The sequence below is a fragment of the Desmodus rotundus genome, chromosome 11, assembly GCF_022682495.2.
Source record: "Desmodus rotundus isolate HL8 chromosome 11, HLdesRot8A.1, whole genome shotgun sequence".
NCBI lineage: Eukaryota > Metazoa > Chordata > Mammalia > Chiroptera > Phyllostomidae > Desmodus > Desmodus rotundus.
The window spans coordinates 32,188,695-32,208,873 of NC_071397.1; the positions used below are offsets into that span (position 1 = coordinate 32,188,695).

General features: G+C 40.1%; 1 protein-coding gene across 3 annotated transcripts in view; it reads left to right on the plus strand.

Annotated features, from left to right (window-relative positions):
* CD109 (CD109 molecule) overlaps positions 1-19,726 on the plus strand; it is a 120,571-nt gene extending 100,845 nt beyond the window's left edge. For all 3 annotated transcript variants that reach the window (XM_053914017.2, XM_053914016.2, XM_053914018.2), the window contains 9 exons: positions 431-659; positions 1,718-1,883; positions 3,483-3,673; positions 4,121-4,276; positions 5,331-5,396; positions 8,054-8,196; positions 9,909-10,056; positions 11,735-11,837; positions 14,415-19,726. In XM_053914017.2, coding sequence (XP_053769992.1) covers positions 431-659; positions 1,718-1,883; positions 3,483-3,673; positions 4,121-4,276; positions 5,331-5,396; positions 8,054-8,196; positions 9,909-10,056; positions 11,735-11,837; positions 14,415-14,590 — 1,378 coding nt within the window. In that variant the 3' untranslated portion in view covers positions 14,591-19,726. The remainder of the gene's footprint in view (positions 1-430; positions 660-1,717; positions 1,884-3,482; positions 3,674-4,120; positions 4,277-5,330; positions 5,397-8,053; positions 8,197-9,908; positions 10,057-11,734; positions 11,838-14,414) is intronic.
* The last annotated feature ends 453 nt before the right edge of the window (positions 19,727-20,179 follow it).

A 20,179-nucleotide genomic window follows, 5' to 3' on the forward strand; every position in this document is an offset into this window, starting at 1 on the left:
AAGGGCTAAGTGAAGTATGTCGCGAGTTCATCCTTAGTAAATACCTAAAACAATCCAAAGATGAATAATCTTGGACAATTTATTTGACTGTCTTGGAGTGTCAAATTCTCAATCTATAAAATAGTGAGGCTACATTAGATTATTTCTAAATTTCTTCCTAATTTTGATATTTTGTAGGTTGACCTAAAATTTCTTCACCACACTTGAGTGGAAACTAGGTCCATCAGCCAGGCGGAGTTGTTTACGTCACCTCTTTGTTGTTTTCTTCCCTCTGTTTCTTCATCAGCGACTCTCCCTGGTGACTCTTCTGATGGGGAAAGCAGTTTCATTATTGTTGGTGTTTTCTTGCTCAGTGTTATTTGGAGGACTTTATAAATTGTATTTTATGTAATTCCACACCCCCCCGCTTTTTTTTTTTTTTTTTACCAAGGTTGTCCGCCTTTGTTTTAAGATGTTTCCTCGAAGCTGATGCTTACATAGATATTGATGAGTATGTGTTACACAGAATGTATAGATGGCTCAACTACCACCAAAAATCCAACGGTGAATTTTGGGAGCCAGGAAGAGTGATCCACACTGAGCTTCAAGGTGGCAATAAAAGTCCCATAACACTTACAGCTTATATTGTGACGTCTCTCCTGAAATATAAAAAGTATCAGGTATTTAATCTTTAACTTCATAAATGATGGGTGGGAAATCACAAGAAAGGTAGGTCTTGAAGGATCAAATATTTGTCTGGAAACTAAAATAGTTTTGTAATTTTATATCACATTCAAAGTCTGAATTTGGGCACCCATTTGCTTTGCATTGTGGCCACATTCCGAAATCTGAAAATCAAAATACTGATCCACTGTCTCAGAGTAAGAGAATTCTAGAAATGCTTTCCAATAAAAAATGTTGTTGTACTTGCTGTTGGTAAGATAAGTCAATATGTATTTTGTCATTGGAAAGGTTAGTTTCTTGGGGGACAGACAATTCTTCAGAATTTGGGAGTGCATTCTAGCAAATTTAGGTTGTGAAAGTTTGTTTAATTTCTAAAATATCGTGGGGCAATTACCGTGTCTGCTAATTTAGTACAAAGTACACCCACACTCTAAAGAAGTGTGTTACATGGGCACGGGTTCTGGATGAGAGTGAGTGTACATGGAAAGTTATGCTAATGAGCTTAATTTTGCTCCAGAACTGTCTCGGTGATTGATGCCTTACTGCTTAATGCCGGCTGCGTTTCACATGATGCAAACCAGCCGTTGTCTATATTAAACTACTATTTTCCTAGTCTAGTACTAGGCATGTGAAAAATAAACGTTCCCCTGAATTTAGAGCTTCAACACCTGAGATCCAATATGAGAAATATCTTTCTTAAGCTATATTTTATGCTTTCACCTGAGTTTGTGATGGCTGGTCTGATGGCAGTGGATTATCAGAACTCAACTAAAGTTAGTGTCACCTGAGTTTGTGATATTCAATGGGAGAAACACTGTCAAAAATTCTACTTTTTATTCCCTATAAGGAATGGTACCTTTTTATTTGTAGAAACTAAAAAGCAGTGTTATTTTCAAAACACATGGCAAATCTGTAAATGTCTATGATCATTGTTGATTCCCATTCCCTAGAACAAAGTCAGGTGCACAGCAGATGGTGAAATTATTTTTTGAATAAGTGCTTAAACATACTTTTTTGGGGCTTATTTTGAATGGTAAATATTTTTTCTTTTAAGCCTTATCTTGATGTGCAAAAGTCTGTCAAGTTTTTGGAATCTGAATTCAGCAGAGGAATCTCAGACAATTACACCCTAGCTCTTGTATCCTATGCACTGTCACTCGTGGGGAGCCCCAAAGCCAAGGAGGCTTTGAACCTGCTGACTGGGAGAGCAGAGCAAGAAGGTAACACACGGTCCCATCCTGTCTGGGGCTGTGAGACGGTCAGGTCATGCACTGTGAGATATGTAAATTAGGTGAGAAACTTTGGAAGCCAGCTGGGAGCTTGATGACATTTACATCTTCTAAACAGGATGAAAAAGGAAGCACAGATGAGATCACATGGGTACCACGTGGCCACGCTACTGCCCCTCCCCCCGAGAGTTTTCTAGAGAATTGTGGGGCTTGGCTATTTCCTTCTTTTAGATATTTTCTGCCAGATGTCAGTTATCCTTTAAGTTCTCTACACCAGTTCTGGTGTGGTGGCCTTGAGTGGACCTTGGTTTGTGAGAGACTTGGGTTCAAATTCTGGCCCTGCTTACTTTCTTTCATGAGCTTCAGTTTCCTGAACTGTAACATTGGAATAGCACCAATTTGGGGGTTGCTTTGGGGATTAAAGGAGATAATGCACAGTGCCTGCTATCTGGCAAGCATTTAAAAATGTGAACTAAAATGCCAGTTAATAGAAATGCAAATGCCAAAAAATGCTGTTAGTGAATTGATGTGTATGATACGTTTTTTTGATTGGGGGCTGCTTAGGGGCTACAGCAGGACAAAATGTACAGGTATTGTCACTTCCCAAATGACCTCTATAGTCAGGGATTCAGGGGGTGTGTGTGCACACACTCAACTATGTAGATAGATAGATAGATAGATAGATAGATATGGGGATGAGTGGGCTGAAATAACTTTAGGGAATGTCCACTGATTCAAAGCTCTGTTAATTCAAGAAGGGATAACTATAGACTTCTGAGACTGTAAAAAAATAGTGTATTATTATTATTACTAGCAGTAAGTTAGGTCGAATCCTTATTCCCTATTGTTGTGCTAGGGACCAGAAAATTATTGCATCAAAGCTGAAGCAGTCCTTGACATTTCTTCTCTACTTGGCTGGGTGGTAGTTATTACACATTCCACCTCTGTGTGTTCATCAACTAAATAGTAATGTTTGAGCAGGGGAAGGCACCAAATAAGATGTTCCTCTGGGGGCTAGTAGGAATATCTCCAGGAAGATTGTTGAGTTGGCCAGGGTCCTTCAATTTTTTCTCGGGGGCTTGGATTTTGAACTTGTAACACCAACTTTCAGATAATGAAAAAGGAGAAGTTTCCCAGAACATTAATGCTGGTTAATGGCAGAGTCCCAGAACAGGGTTCTTTCCAATGTATCCTAAAATATTTGGGGGATGGCCCGGTCAGAAAAGTTATGTACATTATCTTCTGGAATATAGTATGTTTTTTTTCTTTTATTTATAGCTGTTTAGTCTTGAGCCAAACATATGGAATTTCTTTTGGGGGAATATTTTCATCAAAACATCTTCACATATAAGCAATAGGAAAAGGATGAAAATTTGTAAGTTTTATAGTTTAAAAAGTGACATACAAGTACATGTTTATATGTGTGTGTTGAAATACACATATTTTTGCTTGGCATAAATACACGCATATATAGAAATATACTTATTTTTATGATAGTCAAGTAAAACTTGGACGAGTGTAAGAACATTTAATGGTATAAAATGTAATTTTTCTGTAATTGCTCAGACTGTTGTTACTTTTCTCTTGCAGGAGGCATGCAATTCTGGGTATCGTCAGTGTCCAGGCTTTCTGAGTCCTGGCAGCCGAGCTCCCTGGATATCGAAGTTGCAGCCTATGCGTTGCTCTCCCACTTTCTGCAGCGGCAGGTAGCTGAGGGCATCCCGATTATGAGGTGGCTAAGCAGGCAGAGAAACAGCTTGGGAGGTTTTGCATCTACGCAGGTGAGTGATGATGGTTTTAAATTTATTATCCTCTTCTCCTTAGTTTTAAGAAGTATGTGGTTGCTTTTTTTCCTGACTTTATAAAATTACTTGGCAGTGTAAAAGTTTACTAACTTAAGTCAAAGTTTTAAGTTACTGATTTTAATTTTTTTCTCAACATGTTTATGTCATATCTGATATTTATATGGAATACATTAGTTCCTTATCTATGTTAGCCATTTCTTCATCTGTGGTAACTGATATTGTAGATGGTCAGTTCCATCCAGCAGATATTTTCCAAGCCTCTCCTGTACTCTAGGTCAAAGTGATTCAAACATGAGTAAAGGAGAGTTCCACTCTGAAGGAAGGTGGATGAATGTATAGAGGGTGTCCTACACATTACTGAATTTACTTTTCGGAGACCTTGATGTACACTCATATGCACAAATGTTTTTCTTTCCTCAACAGGACACCATCGTGGCCTTAAAGGCCCTGTCTGAATTTGCAGCCTTAATGAACACAGAAAGGACAAATATCCAAGTAACCGTGACAGGGTCCAGTTCACGGAGTCCTGTAAAGTTTCTGATTGACACACAGAACCGCTTTGTCCTGCAGACCGCAGAGGTGTGGGCAAGGGGTGGTTATTTGAAATTCGTGTAGATGATTCCTAATGCTGGAAAACTGCTTGATTTCTGTTCTGTTGACCTCAACAAAGACTTGTTGCCAGAGCCCAGTGGAAAGACTGGGAGGAAGGAGTGCACGCCTTTGGTTGACTTTGCTGAGTTGGGGAAGGGAGGAGGGGATGGGAACTTTGCAAAAGGAGAAAACGCGGGCACTGTCATATTGGGAGAAGAATGAACACTGGTTGAGTTACTGTTCTTTGCAGGCACTGTGCTAAATTTCTTTACATGTGCTATTGCATTTACTTTTCAAACCCAACACTAAGGAATAAGTACTTTTATCCCCATTGTACACATGATAAAACTGAGGCTGAGGGAGAGTTTAAGTAACTTGCTCAACATCGTGTTACGGATAACAGCAGAGCTACGATTCGATCCATGGTCTCAAAGACCACGTTCTTTCCAGCTGCACCACATGCCCTCATTGGAGAATTGATAAAACCAGTAGTAGAATTCTTACTTTGAAATGCAATAAAGGCCTATGCTAGACCCTAACTTTATCCCCCAGGTAACCTTTTGGGAGCTTGAGGGGAAGGGATGAAAGTGATAATTTCAAGACTGGAAACTGAGGAAGAGGAGTTATGAGAAGGGAAAAAGAAGGAATAAACTTAGTCACAGTCACTGATGATGTGTCACTGTGTTCTCGGCAAGGTCTGGGGGCAGTTAGGTGCTGGCTAAGGGAGGTCAGCAGAGAGAGATGACTGGCTTCCTGTCTTTCATGCGTCAGCCCCTACGGAAGGGCAGGCCTCTCCATGCCACTGACTTGCCCTCCTAAAGGGCAGAGGTGCAGGCGTATGGAGAGTGCTCACTTGCTCTGCCTTCACCTCTAACGTGGTTGACCTGTAGCTTTTGGCAGGGAAGGCCGTGTGAAGATCTTAGAGCTTTCCACAGATCGCTTGCTCTCCTCACGAGGGATAACACTGCTCTCTCGGGCTACTTGGAAGGACCTAGATATGGAAAATTAGCCTCATTCATGTTTCCCTCCCACCTTTATTCAGCTTGCTGCGACAGAGCCAACTGAAGTTAATATTTCCGCAAATGGTTTTGGATTTGCTGTTTGTCAGGTATGTAATAATGTTAAGTTTTGTTTAGCTAAATATGACTTGGTGTAACAATTCTTTGGTTTGGGGCGGTGCTAAATCTTCAACCTAGACAATGTATAAAATCCTTAATGAATTGTTTCTATGACTTAGGCCAGATAAATGACTCTTTTAAATAAAAGGTATTAGAGATGTGATTAGCTAGTGAGTAGACGGCAACTCTGTGGATGGATAATCTATTGGAAAAATACTTCTTGGCTATTACATACTTTTTGAAATGAGGATTAAAATTTTCTAATATTATTAATGTGAATTCTTATGCACTCCCACTTTGTTTTATGAAAATACAGCTCAGAATTAAAACACTATGACTTGATAAACAAATATGCATTTTACTTTGACTTGATAAAGTCTGTGTTTCTACTATGACTGGATAAACAAATATGCATTTTACTTACAACTTAATATTCATCTAATGATATAATGGTCAACATGATATTACAAGTCATTAATCTTAATATAGAAAGTGTGTCTTTTAATGTAAAATCTTCTATCATAGCAAGTGAAACAATTAGAGCCGCGTATTTTTAATGCTCTGGTACAGGAAGGAAAACCAGAGAAATCTACCTTTTATGGTGCAATAGGGATTAGAATAAAATGGAAGTAGTGTGAAACTATTGAATAAAATAATTATTGTACTAAATAATATATGAAAATCATAGGGACTAAAAGTCATCTTAGTAGAATCCAACATAATATGTGATAGGACCAAAAATGATTCTGTGTTTGATTAGAAAAAAACAAACCAAACAAACCCTGAAAGAATTACTGAGAAAATAAAATAGTAGCTATTATAGAGAAGAGGTACTTTTTCAAAGACCAGAACAACTATTCTAGACAAGAAAACAAGTATACTCAGTAAGTAGGGCGGAAGGTCAGGTATAATTTGGGAACTTCCAAATAATTTTAAGATTATTTTTTCTGATACTTAGAACAAGTGAATTTTTTTAAATCAAGGGACAAATGATCACAGTTAAAAGGAATGGTATTCAATGAAAAAGATTGAAAGAGAAAAGAGTAACTAATTTGTATTGGTCTTTACTGAAAAAGACCATGTGAAAGTTCTTATTCTTAAACTATATTTCTTCCCCCCCCCCTTTTTTATTGTTGTTCAAGTACAGTTGTCTCCACTAAACTATATTTCAATGCAAACAGTAAATCTAAAAGCAAAAACACAGGATATTTTAGATACAATTGAAAAAAGTCACCAAAAGTGGTTGAAATTCATTCTTGACAAACTAAATGTAGATAAATTACTGAAGCCGAATGATTTTTACTGGAGGTTTGAAGGGCACAGCAGTAAATATGGAACCTACTGGTCAGAATTTTCGTCAGTCCAATGTCAGTATTAACATGCAGAAAACAAAAGGTAGGGAGGGACCAGAGGCACTTCTTGTGATGGAGAAAAGCATTGCAAAAGGTGGGTCACCCAGCGATAGGCGTGGGGATTTCCTTTAGTTGATAGTTTTGTAAGTGCCCTTGAAAAAGAAGGGCCAAGAAAACTTTCCCCACCCTCAAGCTGTCAGCCTGCTGAGAAAGGAATTTTGTAAAAAATGAGTAAATTCACAATGGGTGCTAGAGGTTTGTGTGTGTGTGTGTGTGTGTGTGTGTGAGTGAGTGATTTAAATATAAGTAAAAAAAAATACACAATGGGAAGAAGGCTCATGAACCTTGGCATCAAAAAAAGTGGAAGAGGTAAAAAATTTAGATTCCAGTTCAACTTGACATGACATATGCCTAGAAAATTTTGAGTATATTCCCAAGCTTCTGATTCTAGGGTCCCTTTCAGAAAAACACCCATGCTCATTCTCCGTTGGTGTTCACGGCACAGAGAAAAAGATCCAGTTGACTTGATAACCATCATTTATTTTATCATCTTTGAAAAATGTTGTGTGATCAGCCCTGGCTGGTGTGGGTCAGTAGATTGACCAGAGGGTTGCTGGTTCAATGCCAAGTCTGGGCACATGCTTGGGTTGCATGTCAGATCCCAGTGGGGGGCGCTCAAGAGGCAACAACGCATTGACATTTTTCTCTCTCTCTATCACCCTCCTTCCTCCCTCTCTAAAAATAAATAAGTAAATAAGTAAATAAGTAAGTAAATAAATAAATAAAATCTTTGAAAAAAAGAAAAACGTTGTGTGATCAAAAAGAATCCTCAGCAGTTGAACAGGTTTCTGTTCAGCTGAGGCTCTTAGATGTTGTAGTTTTGACTTATCTTAGAGTTTCTAACTTTCCAGTTTGTGAAAAATGATTTCAGATGGGCAGAAAAGCTTAAAAATTAGTGGATACTCTCAAGAAAGTTGGCAGTAGTTTCGCTTTTCCCCTATATGGAATGTTTTATGTTCTTTGGAAAAAACCAGGAATATCATTCATGATAGTCTATGACACTGGTTTTGGAATGTTACCTAACAATTTTCTCAATTTTAAAAATAATTTTTAATGAACTTTCATAATACCGTTTGTTAACGATACTTTGTTAGCTAGTAAAACTAATATTTTTCTAGGTTGGAGATTGTGAATCTAGTTGAGAATCCTTAGCATTTAGAATACATAATGATGGCAATTTATTGCTAATAATTTATTGCTAATTTATTATTTATGCTAATTTGTTATTTTTACAGCTAAATGTTATTTATAATGTGAAAAATTCAGAGTCTTCCAGAAGACAAAGATCTATCCAAAATCAAGAGGCCTTTGATCTAGATGTTGCTGTAAAAGATAATAAAGATGATATCAATCACTTGAATTTGAATGTGTGTACAAGGTGGGTATGTATTTAAGTCACCCCTCTTCCTCTTTCTCCTTTAAAAATAAGATTTGTAGACTTATTTTTATTTATATTTACCTAACTTTATCAATATGTGAAGAGTTACATTTAACAAAAGTTTCAGTTATGCGTTATACTTTATTTTTATTTTATTTTGTATTTTTTTCCATTACCATTTATCATTTCATACCAGAGTAGAAATACATGAACTGCTAATTATATTTAAAAATGTCTCATTGTGTCCAAAATTATTTACAAGTTTTTTATGTATTTATAACAAATTTGTATAGAAAAATTTAATAAAACTCAGGTCTAATTGATGAAAACTGGAAATTAACCAATCATGTTTAATACATCCAAATTGGTATTTCTAGGATTAAGGGTCCTTTGCTCTACTGACTGAGCTAGCCGGGCCGCCTCCAAATTGGTATTTCTTATTGTTATCTTTCTGTTGTACTTTTAACTCAAAACTTCAGAAGAGCAGGGAAGTTCAATGAAGGGAGTGGGTTTTTTTAGACGTAGCGAGAATATTCTAGTTTAGAAGATCCACACCTTGGATAATTGGGCACTCACAGGTGCCGAGAATACTCAGTGAGGTAAATTCGGTTTGTGTCCAGAGCCTCTGAGAGTGTCGTTGAGTCATAAGGAAAAGGGATCCACCTCAAGCCTGCTGACCTGACAGATGCGGGGCCTGTGAGGCTGCCTTCCTCAGCTTTCCTGGGCATTCTCTCACACACGCAAGTTTGAGAGCAACTCCTTCCGAAAGGTCTTGCAGCAAGAGACTGTACAATTGGGATTGCTGAACCAGCCGCAGTCAGCAGTTGCACCGGGTGGCTTTTCCATCCGGTGTGGGTTCCCTGCTCTACAAAGCAGGATTTTCTAGCAGTCCTGCTGGGTTTGCTGTGTGAAAGGACAGTGGGAACTAACTTCCCAGTGCTGTGATCCTTTCCCATTGGAGTCAGACTCCTTTCCATAACCACGCTGGGATCTTTCTGCTCCAACCACAAAGTTCTTGCCAGCTGTTCATTTTAGGAAAATATTTATTTTAAAGGAGACAAAATGCTGTGGGTGCCCAGGTGCTCTGATGCTCACATTGTGTACAACAGGGTGAGAGAATGATGCAGTGTGATAAAACTTTCCGAGGCTTGTCATGGTTTCAAGGTGGCCAAAGAAAACACCAGATGTGCTCTAAGTATGCGGGAGAACAAAGGGAAGGACTCTCCCTCTTTTTCTAAAACCAGATGAAGAAAAGGTTGCCAAAGACTTGGCCGGGGTCTGCTGCTAAGTGGTCAAGTGATGCCTCCATTTCAGTTCCTGGCTTTCGGCTGGAACCTTTGGGGCCGTCAGCCTTTGAGAAAATGAAATGTGCAATTCAGTTTGGAACCCCCACTAGAAAACAGAGCTGCCTGCTGAAAGGTGCCTCGGTTGTGCCTGTCACAGCCCACAGGCACAGCCTGCTCCATGGCAGGCGTTTCATACTGTCCTTCAGGTGAGCACACTGTCATATCATTAGTCCTCGTGTTGGTGAGAGTTACAAGTCTTTCACACCTGAAAGGGAAGGATTACCTGTTTTAAGTTTTCCATAGACACTTTTACATATCTTAACGAAATGGTAATATTTGGAATAACACTTGGCAGTTTTGATTTTTCTCTGAAGATAATTTGCCAACAGATTTCGGTCTTTCTTCCATCCTGTCCTTTTTATTTAGGTTTTTGGGCCCAGAGAGAAGCGGCATGGCCCTCATGGAAGTGAACCTGCTCAGCGGCTTTACTGTGCCTTCAGACGCAATCCCCCTGAGCGAGATGGTGAGGAAAGTGGAGCAAGACCGTGGGAAACTCAGCCTGTACTTAGATTCTGTGAGTAGTAAACCTAAGTTTCATGTAGGTGGCCATTGGCAAGGCTGCCATTTGTTGTGCTCAAAGTCTCCCTTACTTTACACGTTTTCTTTAATTCGTTATTTCAGCTTTTTGTGTCCCTGAATGACTTCAACATGGCAACCGTACGTTTGTCCTCCTTAACGAGACATTGTTATAAAATTAGTTTAAATAGAATTACTATTAATGATGACCCCAATGAAAGTCTTGGTAACCAAATCATTATTTTATGCCAGATATAAGATGAATAGAAATTGCCATACTAGAATTTCAAAAATTAAGTCTGGTTCTCAGTTGGAGAACTCCTCCCCCGCCTCAGGGTCTTGCTCACCATATTTGTTTAAATGCTCATGATGAAAGCTTTAATTACGTGTTTTAAAATGCTTTTATGAAGCTTTTAATAAATCCCAAGTAGGTTAATATTCCTGCATTGAAGTTATGTGCTTGAATCATAGAAGAATATTCTCAGACATTTGGTCTTTACACATAATTATTATATAATTTTCATACATACTTCCCATGGCTGTATGAAAATTACTGACCCAAGAATAAGGTACATAAAATATGTAAGAATAATGTAAGCAAAGAATTCAAGACTCGTTATATCTCAAAACTGCTGGCGTGTGAGTTTACTCTTCTAACATCTATATGAAATCCATAGGTTGAATTGAAACTGAGTTCTAAGTGTTCTTAGGATTTCGTGTTACGTGTGGGGAATGTGTATGTCTTGTATTCCAGTTTTGCCAAGTATGGAACAGAGATATTGCTTTAAAAATATATCTGCTTTAAAAAAGCTAGTTCCTGAATGTTGTCATTGTTTTAAAGCTTCAAAAATCACTCTGGTTAAAAACCTGTTAAAAATTAATTCAGGGTCTCTAGAATTCTTTTGCTGGTCAGTAATTTTCATATATTAGATACTGCTTGAAAACCACAGGACTGATTTGGAACTTGAAAAACCAGTTTAAGGTTTTTATTTAATAATGTAATTGGTTTTGGAGTTTATCCTGGACTTGTGATGTTCTTGTTAACAGTTATCTTAATTTCAGTGTCTATTATGTTTTAACAGATTTATTTGTATTTTCATTTACTGCTTATTGACGCGTGATGGAATGCTTGAAGGAATTTATCAATTTCAGATTCCTTAACCAGTCTTTTTGCCAAATTGGCATAAGCTGCTTCTCCTAGAGGCAAGGAGACTGGCCTTTTGTACTTCATATCAGTCAGTTATTGGTTGTGGGGTGCACCTGTCCACCCTGGGCTTACCTCGCCTTATGGGGAGAAGTGGCTCCTATGAGCCGAGGGCAATTCTTTAGAGAAGGGGGATGCTGTGAGCTGTCAGCAGCAACGGCGGTGGGTGCACTGCCTGGGGCAGGGGGTCTGGGTGAGGCACTAGGCCCAGGAGCATCTGTGAGCTTGTTGCTTACTTGACCACTCAGTATCTGTCCTTTTCAGTAACATGAAGTAAGGACAATACCTATCCAGTAAGGATAGTTTTATGAGTTAAATGAGATAATTTATATAAAGTGCTTACCACAGTATGGGGCATGTAGAAGTGCTACGTAAATGTTAGTTTCTGAATCTGTTTCCTAAAATGGTAAGTTTTAGTTTTTCATGAACACATAGTCTGCCACTTCCTTAAAGGTGTTCTGTATTTTTCAAGGTAAATGAAACCCAGTTTTGTGTTGATATTCCTGCTGTGAGAAACTTTAAAGTTTCAAATACACAAGATGCTTCTGTGTCCATAGTGGATTACTATGAACCAAGTAAGTGTGTTTTGAAGTTTTTATTACTTTAGAAGTTAAACTAGGCATTCATTCATTCATTCATTCATTCAAAGAGGTGACCAACTGCATTGGTTTTTGTGTTGGGGGGTGTATTGTTGGGGGAAGGTTAGGAGGTGGGGGAGCAGGAGGTAAGCTTTCCATTTAAATGAAGACAACTGATCATTTACAAAGGTCACATGATAGCATTTAGCATAGGTTTTTATTTTATTTTATTATTATTTAAAAAATTTTTATTGTTATTCAATTACAGTTGTCTGTATTTTCTCCCCATCCCTCCACCCCACCCCACCCGAACCTACCACCCTCCCCCACCTCCACCATCCCCCTTGGTTTTGTCCATGTGTCCTTTATAGTAGTTGCTGTAAACCCACTCTCCCCACTGTCCCCTCCTGACTGCCCTCTGGCTATTGTTAGATTGTTCTTAACTTCAGTGTCTCTGGTTATATTTTGTTTGCTTTTTTTCTTCTGTTGATTATGTTCCAGTTAAAGGTGAGATCATATGGTATTTGTCCCTCACCGCCTGGCTTATTTCACTTAGCATAATGCTCTCCAGTTCCATCCACAGCATAGGTTTTTTAAAAGTCATGCTTTTGTTCATAATGTTTTAGGTTTTTAATGCACAATTCCAAAATTTACAAAAAAAATTGATATAGAGAGTCCAGTTATGTTTAGTTTTCAAGGTTTTGCCCCTATTCCAGGCACCCATTCTGCCTGGCTTTTGTTTTAAACTGGGAGTTCTTCAGGACGGAACATGAACATCTTCTCTAATTTTACTGGCAACTTCTTACTTTATGAAATGTTGGCCGTGTAGGATGTGAAAGTAGATATCTGGTTTGGAGATCACCTAATTAATGAGGGTGATCTCTATTCAGTCACAGTGACTTTTTGTGGCTGTGTGACCTCCAGGCTGATACTTCAGTAATAAGACGTACCCTGGAGGCTTAGAATCATCAGAATGCATGGGAATCATGAGCTTTCTGTGTGTGTTAGGTAGTTGTAGACTATTACACTTTAAAATAGGGTGTTGTTGACATTATTAGTAGTTTCTGACCGAGTATTCGTTTAAAATTAAGGTGTAGTGCCAGTTCCCTCTCCTAAATCAACAAGCCAGTTTCCCTCCTCTTTTGTTTCCTGCTGGAATTGGGAAGAGCATTCAGTCTGGTTCTTGTGGGACATTTGGGGGGAACACTGATGATGTGTTTTTTTCTGGTTTTGGAAGGGTGGGATGTGCAGTGGAGACTCAAGGAGAGTACCTAGTTATCCAATTTGTTATTTAACCTAGTTGCAGAGTTCTCCAATGGATGTTTTTAGGTACATGGAGAACATTTTAAATGTTTAAGAAAGGACAAAGGTACAGTGTATGTAAATTTTTTTGTGGAAAACAAGTTATTTATGAGGGACACATTTTAAAATGAACACTTGAGGAAGATCAGAATTATAAAAACCTACAACCCATTTTTTAAAATCCCAAAGTTAAAAAACATATTTATAATATTACAACATTGAAAAATCATGAAGAAATTTGAGTATAGAATTTTTAAAAATGTAAAAATTAAAATCACTCCTTTCATAGTGAGTATATTATAGAGTTATAAGTGCTTTATATAGTTTTTTCATATTGGCTTATCTGATGAAATTTACCAAAGATGAATCATTTTTAGAGATTATATGCTCAATTCTTTTTATTCTCTAAAATTTATTTACCGTTAATAATATGTACTCAAGTTTTAAAGCAGCGATTTTCAACATTTTTCATCTCCTGGCACACATAAAGTAATTACAAAAATTCTGCAGCACAGCAAGAATATACTTTTTGCCCATCTGACCAAAAATATAGGGATAATTTTGTTTCATTCACATTGGATGGCTATTGCTGTTTTGGCTGTCGTCATTTTTTTTTCATTTGACAATATAAGGGAGCAGGGGTCAGCGCCCCTGACTAAATAGTCAGGTATTGCATGCTTTAAAAATTATTGCGTGCTTTAAAAATTTTCAACAACAGTTGAAAATTGGTATTTTAAAGCATTGAAACAATGCTTTGCATAAACAGTTTTCTTCATATTTTTGTATTTTTAAATAAAGCCCATGGTAAATATCTTTTTTTAAAGAAATTAATTTATTTTTCATTTACAGTTAGTATAAAATACAAATATCTCTTTTCATAGTTCTAATGATCAGAACTTTACTTGAATGCATAGAAAATGTCCCTCTAAAACAAGCCCTAGAGGAGGTGAAACAACCCTCAGTTTAAAATCTCCCTGCTCCACGATCTCGCTGTGCTTGCCGTCGAAGCGTGCAGCTGCAGCCCATTTTCCCTCTTTCAGCGCTGGCCAACTGCTGGTGGTAGACAGATTGGACTGGAAGCATTGTTTCTCTCTTGGATTTGGTTAGCAGTTGGGGCCCCTCTGGAGTGGTTCAGTTGTTTCTTGTAAAGAAAAATAAAATTATATGGAGAATGGAAAACTCAGAAAAGTGTACTGAAATGCTTTTAAGTTTTGGCAAAGTAAAGGTTTCTAAACAAGGGAGATGTGTAAACTGATGTCCGTCTCTGAACAGGGAGACAAGCAGTGAGAAGTTACAACTCCGAAGCGCAGCTGTCCTCTTGTGACCTCTGTGGAGACCCCCAGGGCTGCGGTCATTGCGGGAATGGAGCGTCGGCCTCCCTTCATCACTCTTCAGTCCTCGTTGTTTTCTGCTTCGTGCTTCTGTTCTCTTTGCAACATTGGCTGTGATTCATTTTTTAAGGGCTCCATGTAACACATTTCCAGAAGTCACATGTGATCATCTTATTTTCATAATCAAATATTGCTTCTGTTTTGAAAAACAATTTTTTTCTTTTTATGAGGTTGATGGGGATGGTGTACAACAGGTCTTAGTATGTATAGCTGCATAGATTTCTTCTCCTGACTTCTGTGTGGAACAAAAATTCAGAATTATTGCAGTTGTATATGTTTATATTTCCCTCTTAAAATATTTTAGGATTTTTTGGGGAGGTGTTGGTTTCTCCAGAATAAATGTGTTACTTTAGATCCGTTATTCTTTTCATTTCAGGAAGAAATGAGGTTCCTAAGCATTATTAAACATCAGTCTTTCCTTTAATATCGATAACGCAAAAATAAAAGGCCAAAGCGAGAGGCATAAGCATTTATTTGAGATCAAAAGGAATAGTTATTTGGAAAGCACTGATTCAGGCAGAAGCCCATATAGTGTTTGGATTAGGAGACAGAGACAAGAGATATTTATGAGAAAGGGAAGGAAAACAATGGCATCACTAGAAAGAAGGCACTTCTATTGATGCTGATAAGCTAACATTATGTAAAATTTAATTATGTAAAATAATTCTACAGAATGATTTTAAGTTTCAGTCCAGTAGCCATCAGCCTGGCAGTCATAAGAGCTGCTTTCTGGTTAAGCAGACCCAATGTTGCTTTAGGCCCAGTTCAAAGGTTATTTTGCCCTGTTTTAACATTCCAAAGATTTGAGGCATCAGACTTGCAGGGCAGTCCCCCCGGGAAGGCAGCTCTGACTCCATTTTAAAGTATTAAAGATGAATTTCCTAGGACCTGGGAGAAGGAAACCAGAATGAGGAGTTTGCTCTGTTCCCTTCCCACATCCACTTTACTCTCCACCCACCCCACCCCCCAGTGGTCTTAGTATGCCCTTTGTAATTGAGTATCACATCCCTCTTTTTAGAAGGTAGGTGGTGAATTTTTTTTTAAGCAAAATGGTGTTTTTCCACTCCACATGTAACCACATACCTTTACTTTTCCTCTATTTTTCTTCTGGAGAGAAGAACAAGAGAAGGAATGTGTTTTCCTGTGCTTTGCTGGTGGGGTTGGACCTTGAGGCCTGTACAGAAAACTGCCTGAAGGGGCTCTCCTCACTTCCTCAGCCCCACACTCGGGCTCTGTTCCAGGGGGGAGAGTTGGAGTGCATTGCAATACGTGCCTTATGTGACTTAGACTAGAAGATCTTGGACCAGGAGGCACAAGCTTTGCTAGTGATAGGGTTGATAAGCCAGGGGGATGACAAAATCCTATGTAAGACACAGCAGACTGACCTCTCTGGGTGAGAAAGAAGCTGAGGTTTGACAGGGACCAGAGAGTCTTGACATGATGGCTGGCTGAAGTACCGTAGGGCATGCCCTGGGGTCCTGGGCAGGTCTTCTGGGCTCAGGTGTCTGAGCATCAGACTGCCAGCTCTCTAGTGACGTCTAATTCTCACTGCAAATCTTTAAGAAGGTCCTGAATTTTGAGCACCTGGATCATTGGTTACCCTGTATTCTGAAGGATAATATTCATTTGTCTGGGTGAACATTTTAAAGAAAAATTCCTTTCTTTTCCCTTTTCTTATTTTCCTCTATTCTCTCTTCCCTCTTTCTTACTTCCCTTCCCTTCTTCCTTTCTACGTTTCCTTCTGAATAGATTAAAACATAGTAGAAATATCAAAAACAAAGATCTTTTACTAGATCTAAGAATACTTTAATCTTACCCCCTAATTCCACGGCATATCTCTCAAGTTGTTATGGGAAAAGTGATTGCTGTGGGCTCCAAGGAGCCTACATTATAATATTTTCAACTTTTAAAAAAAAATTTATTTTTTATTATTGTTCAAGTACAGTTGTCACCATTTTCCCTCCACCACTCCCCCCAACCCCAGCTATCCCCACCCCCACCCTGGATCCCACACCCCCTTGATTTTGTCCATGTGTTCTTTATACTTGTTCCTGAAAACCCCTTCCCTCTTCCCCCCATTATCCCTTCCCACCTCCCCTCTGGTTGTTGTCCATCAGTAAATGAATGGATCAAAAAACTATGGAACATTTACATGATGAGATACTATGCAGCAGAAAGAAGGAGCTCCTACCCTTTGCAACAACATGGATGGAACTGGAGAGCATTATGCTAAGTGGAATAAGCCAGGCTATGAAAGACAAATACCATAATGTCTCACCTATAAGTGGAACCTAATCAACAAAACAAAGAAGCAAGTAAAATATACCCAGAGACATTGAAGTTAAGAACAAACTGACAATATTTTCAACTTTTTAAAACAAATCTACCGGAGAACCAAGATGGCGGCGTAGGTAGACACACTGCGCCTCCTCGCACAACCGGAACTGACAGAAAATCGAAGGGCAAGGGGGTCCAACACCAAGGAAATACAAAATAAACATTCATCTAGACCAGTAGGAGGGGCGGAGAGGACTCGCGTGGCTGTGGCAGAACTGAGACTGGCGGAGTGTGGGATGAACGGGGCAGGCAGTCCGAGTGAAGCAGGGTGCAGCCAAGAGGAGGGCCCCAAGAAGGGATTTGTAATGGGGTCCAGGACTCAGGGTGTCCAGGAAATATTAGAAAAATGTATGTAGGATGTCTTCACCCCTACAGGCCTGAGCCAAGGGGGATGGGACACATGGAACAGGGCCATTCAGAGCTGTTTTGGGTAGCAACAGCTTTATAGCTAACCCCTGGCAGTCATTTAACATATCTATAACCTTTAACTGGTTTCATGGATATGTTAAATAGCTGTGGCCCTGCTTTGAGCCAGGGAGATGGGAGTGGCTTCCACCCAAGATGGGACTGGGAAGCAACTCCCCCTGGTTACAGGGCCTGCGTGAGAGCTTGGAGATGATTGGCTCCAAGCCATGGGGCCACACCTGCCCAGACTTACTATGGCAGCCCAGTAAAGCTGGAAGAATACAGGGATGCTGGCAGGTGTAGCTGACTGTAGGAGGAGTCGGAAATGGGCTGCAAAGGAAGATGGGAACTGGGATTTAAACCTAGGCCTGGCAGCCATAGAAAGAGAAGAGACCATGTGGCTCTGAAGGGAAGTAGAGACCATGCGGCTCTGAAGTAAAGTAGAGACCATGCGGCTCTGAAGTAAAGGAGAGAGACCACGCGGCTTCAAAGAGTAGGGAGGACCACAAGATTATGGGGGAGAAAGAAGAGACCATGCAGCTCTGAAGGAAGGAGTGAACCACAAGGCTCTGAAGCAAGTAGATAGATAGAGGTCCATGTGGTTCTGAAGTGGGGAAAAGGACCAGGCGGTTCTGAAGGAGAGTAAAGAGGACCACGAGGTTTTGGAGTGCTTCTTCTTGCCACGCGGCTTAGGCAGCAGGAGAGACTTTGCAGCCATAGAGAAAGGGGAGAAAGGACTCTTGCTGCTGGGCCATGAGAAGGTGCCACATGGCTTTGGATTAACTGGAGATTGCAGCAGCCACACAGCTGATGGTGCTGGGAGCCTGAATCACGGACTTCTACTTCTTTTCCTGAGACACGGTACCCCGGACCGAGCACAGGGAGAGGGAAGGACTGTGCATCTGTGGGTATTCTAGAGGACTTTAGTATCTTATTGAAGACATTAGGTCATTATTCTAAGTTTGTGTAACTTTTGAATAAACAATTCCTTTCCTTTTCACCAGTCTCTGGCATTGAGAGACGTCTTTCCTCTGGCGGCGGGCATTGCGAACCTAGCAGGTGGGCGTGGGGGAAGGAACCTCCAGAGACAGAAAGGCGGAATCCTTTCTGTAATAATTTATCGTGAAGGAACCACCCCCACCCTCCTGCTCTGTAACACGAGCACTAGCAGACCCTGCGGCCCCACATTTGTGCAGATGAACCGAGAGGGCCAGACTCAGAGTGGCGGAGTGCGGGGCAGGCAGAGCAGTGGGTAGCTCCCTGGGACCCCACATTTGCACACAGATAAACCAGGCGAACGTCAGGGAGCGAAGCAGACTGTGCAACCCAGGGCCCCAGCTCGGGAAATAAAGCCTCAAACCTCTGATTGAAAGCGCCCGTGGGGGTTGGGGCAGCAGCAGGAGAGACTCCCAGCCTCACGAGAGAGGTCGTTGGAGAGACCCACAGGGGCTTAGAGTGTGCACAAGCCCACCCACTGGGGAACCAGCACCAGAGTGGCCCAGTTTGATTGTAGGTAGCGGAGTGAAAGATTGAAAGCCGGAGGAGAGTGAGGCAGGCGCCATTGCTCCCACTCGGCCTCTCCCCCACGTACAGCGTCACAGCTTAGCGACCAGCGCAACCCCACCCCGGTGAACACCTAAGGCTCCGCCCCTTAAAGTAACAGATGCGCCAAGACAAAAAAAAAAAAAAAAATGGCCCAAATGACAGAACACTTCAAAGCTCCAGAAAAAATACAACTAAGCGAGGAAGAGATAGCCAACCTATCGGATGCACAGTTCAAAGCACTGGTTATCAATATGCTCACAGACTTGGTTGAATCTATTCGAAAAACAGATGAAAAAATGAAGCCTATGCTAAGAGAAACAAAGGAAAATGTACAGGGAACCAATAGTGATGCGAAGGAAACTGGGACTCAAATCAACGGTGTGGACCAGAAGGAAGAAAGAAACATCCAACCAGAAAAGAATGAAGAAACAAGAACTTGGAAAAATAAGGAGAGGCTTAGGAACCTCCAGGACGCCTTGAAACGTTCCAACATCCGAATTCTAGGGGTGCCAGAGGGAGAAGAGGAAGAACAAAAAATTGAAAACTTATTTGAACAAATAATGAAGGAGAACTTCCCTAATCTGGCAAAGGAAATAGACTTCCGGGAAGTCCAGGAAGCTCAGAGAGTCCCAAAGAAGCTGGACCCAAGGAGGAACACGCCAAGGAACATCATAATTACATTACCCAAGATTAAATGCAAGGACCTACATCCAAGATTGCTCTATCCAGCAAAGCTATCACTTAGAATGGAAGGGCAGATAAAGTGCTTCTCAGATAAGGTCAAGTTGAAGATGTTCATCATCACCAAGCCCTTATTATATGAAATGTTAAAGGGAGTTACCTAAGAAAAAGAAGATCAAAAATAGGAACAGTAAAAATGACAGCAAACTCACAGTTATTAACGGCCACACATAAAACAAAAACGAGAGCAAACTAGGCAAACAACTAGAACAGGAACAGAACCATAGAGATGGAGATCACATGGAGGGTTGTCAACAGGGGAGTGGGAGGGGGAGAGGCAGGGAAAGGTACAGAGAATAAGTAGCATAGATGATAGGTGGAAAATAGACAGGGGGAGGGTAAAAATAGTGTAGGAAATGTAGAAGCCAAAGAACTTATAAGTATGACCTATGGACATGAACTATAGGGGGGGAATGTGGGAGGGAGGGGGGTGGGCAGGTTGGAGTGGAGTGGGGGGGGAAATGCGACAACTGTAATAGCATAATCAATAAATATATTTTAAAAAAAGAAAAAAAAAGACATCAGCATACGTCACTTCGTTTTGACTGGACAATGGTTCTAGAGCCTGAATGTTGGGAAAACTAGTGGCCAAACAATTCAAGAACAGAACAATGCTTT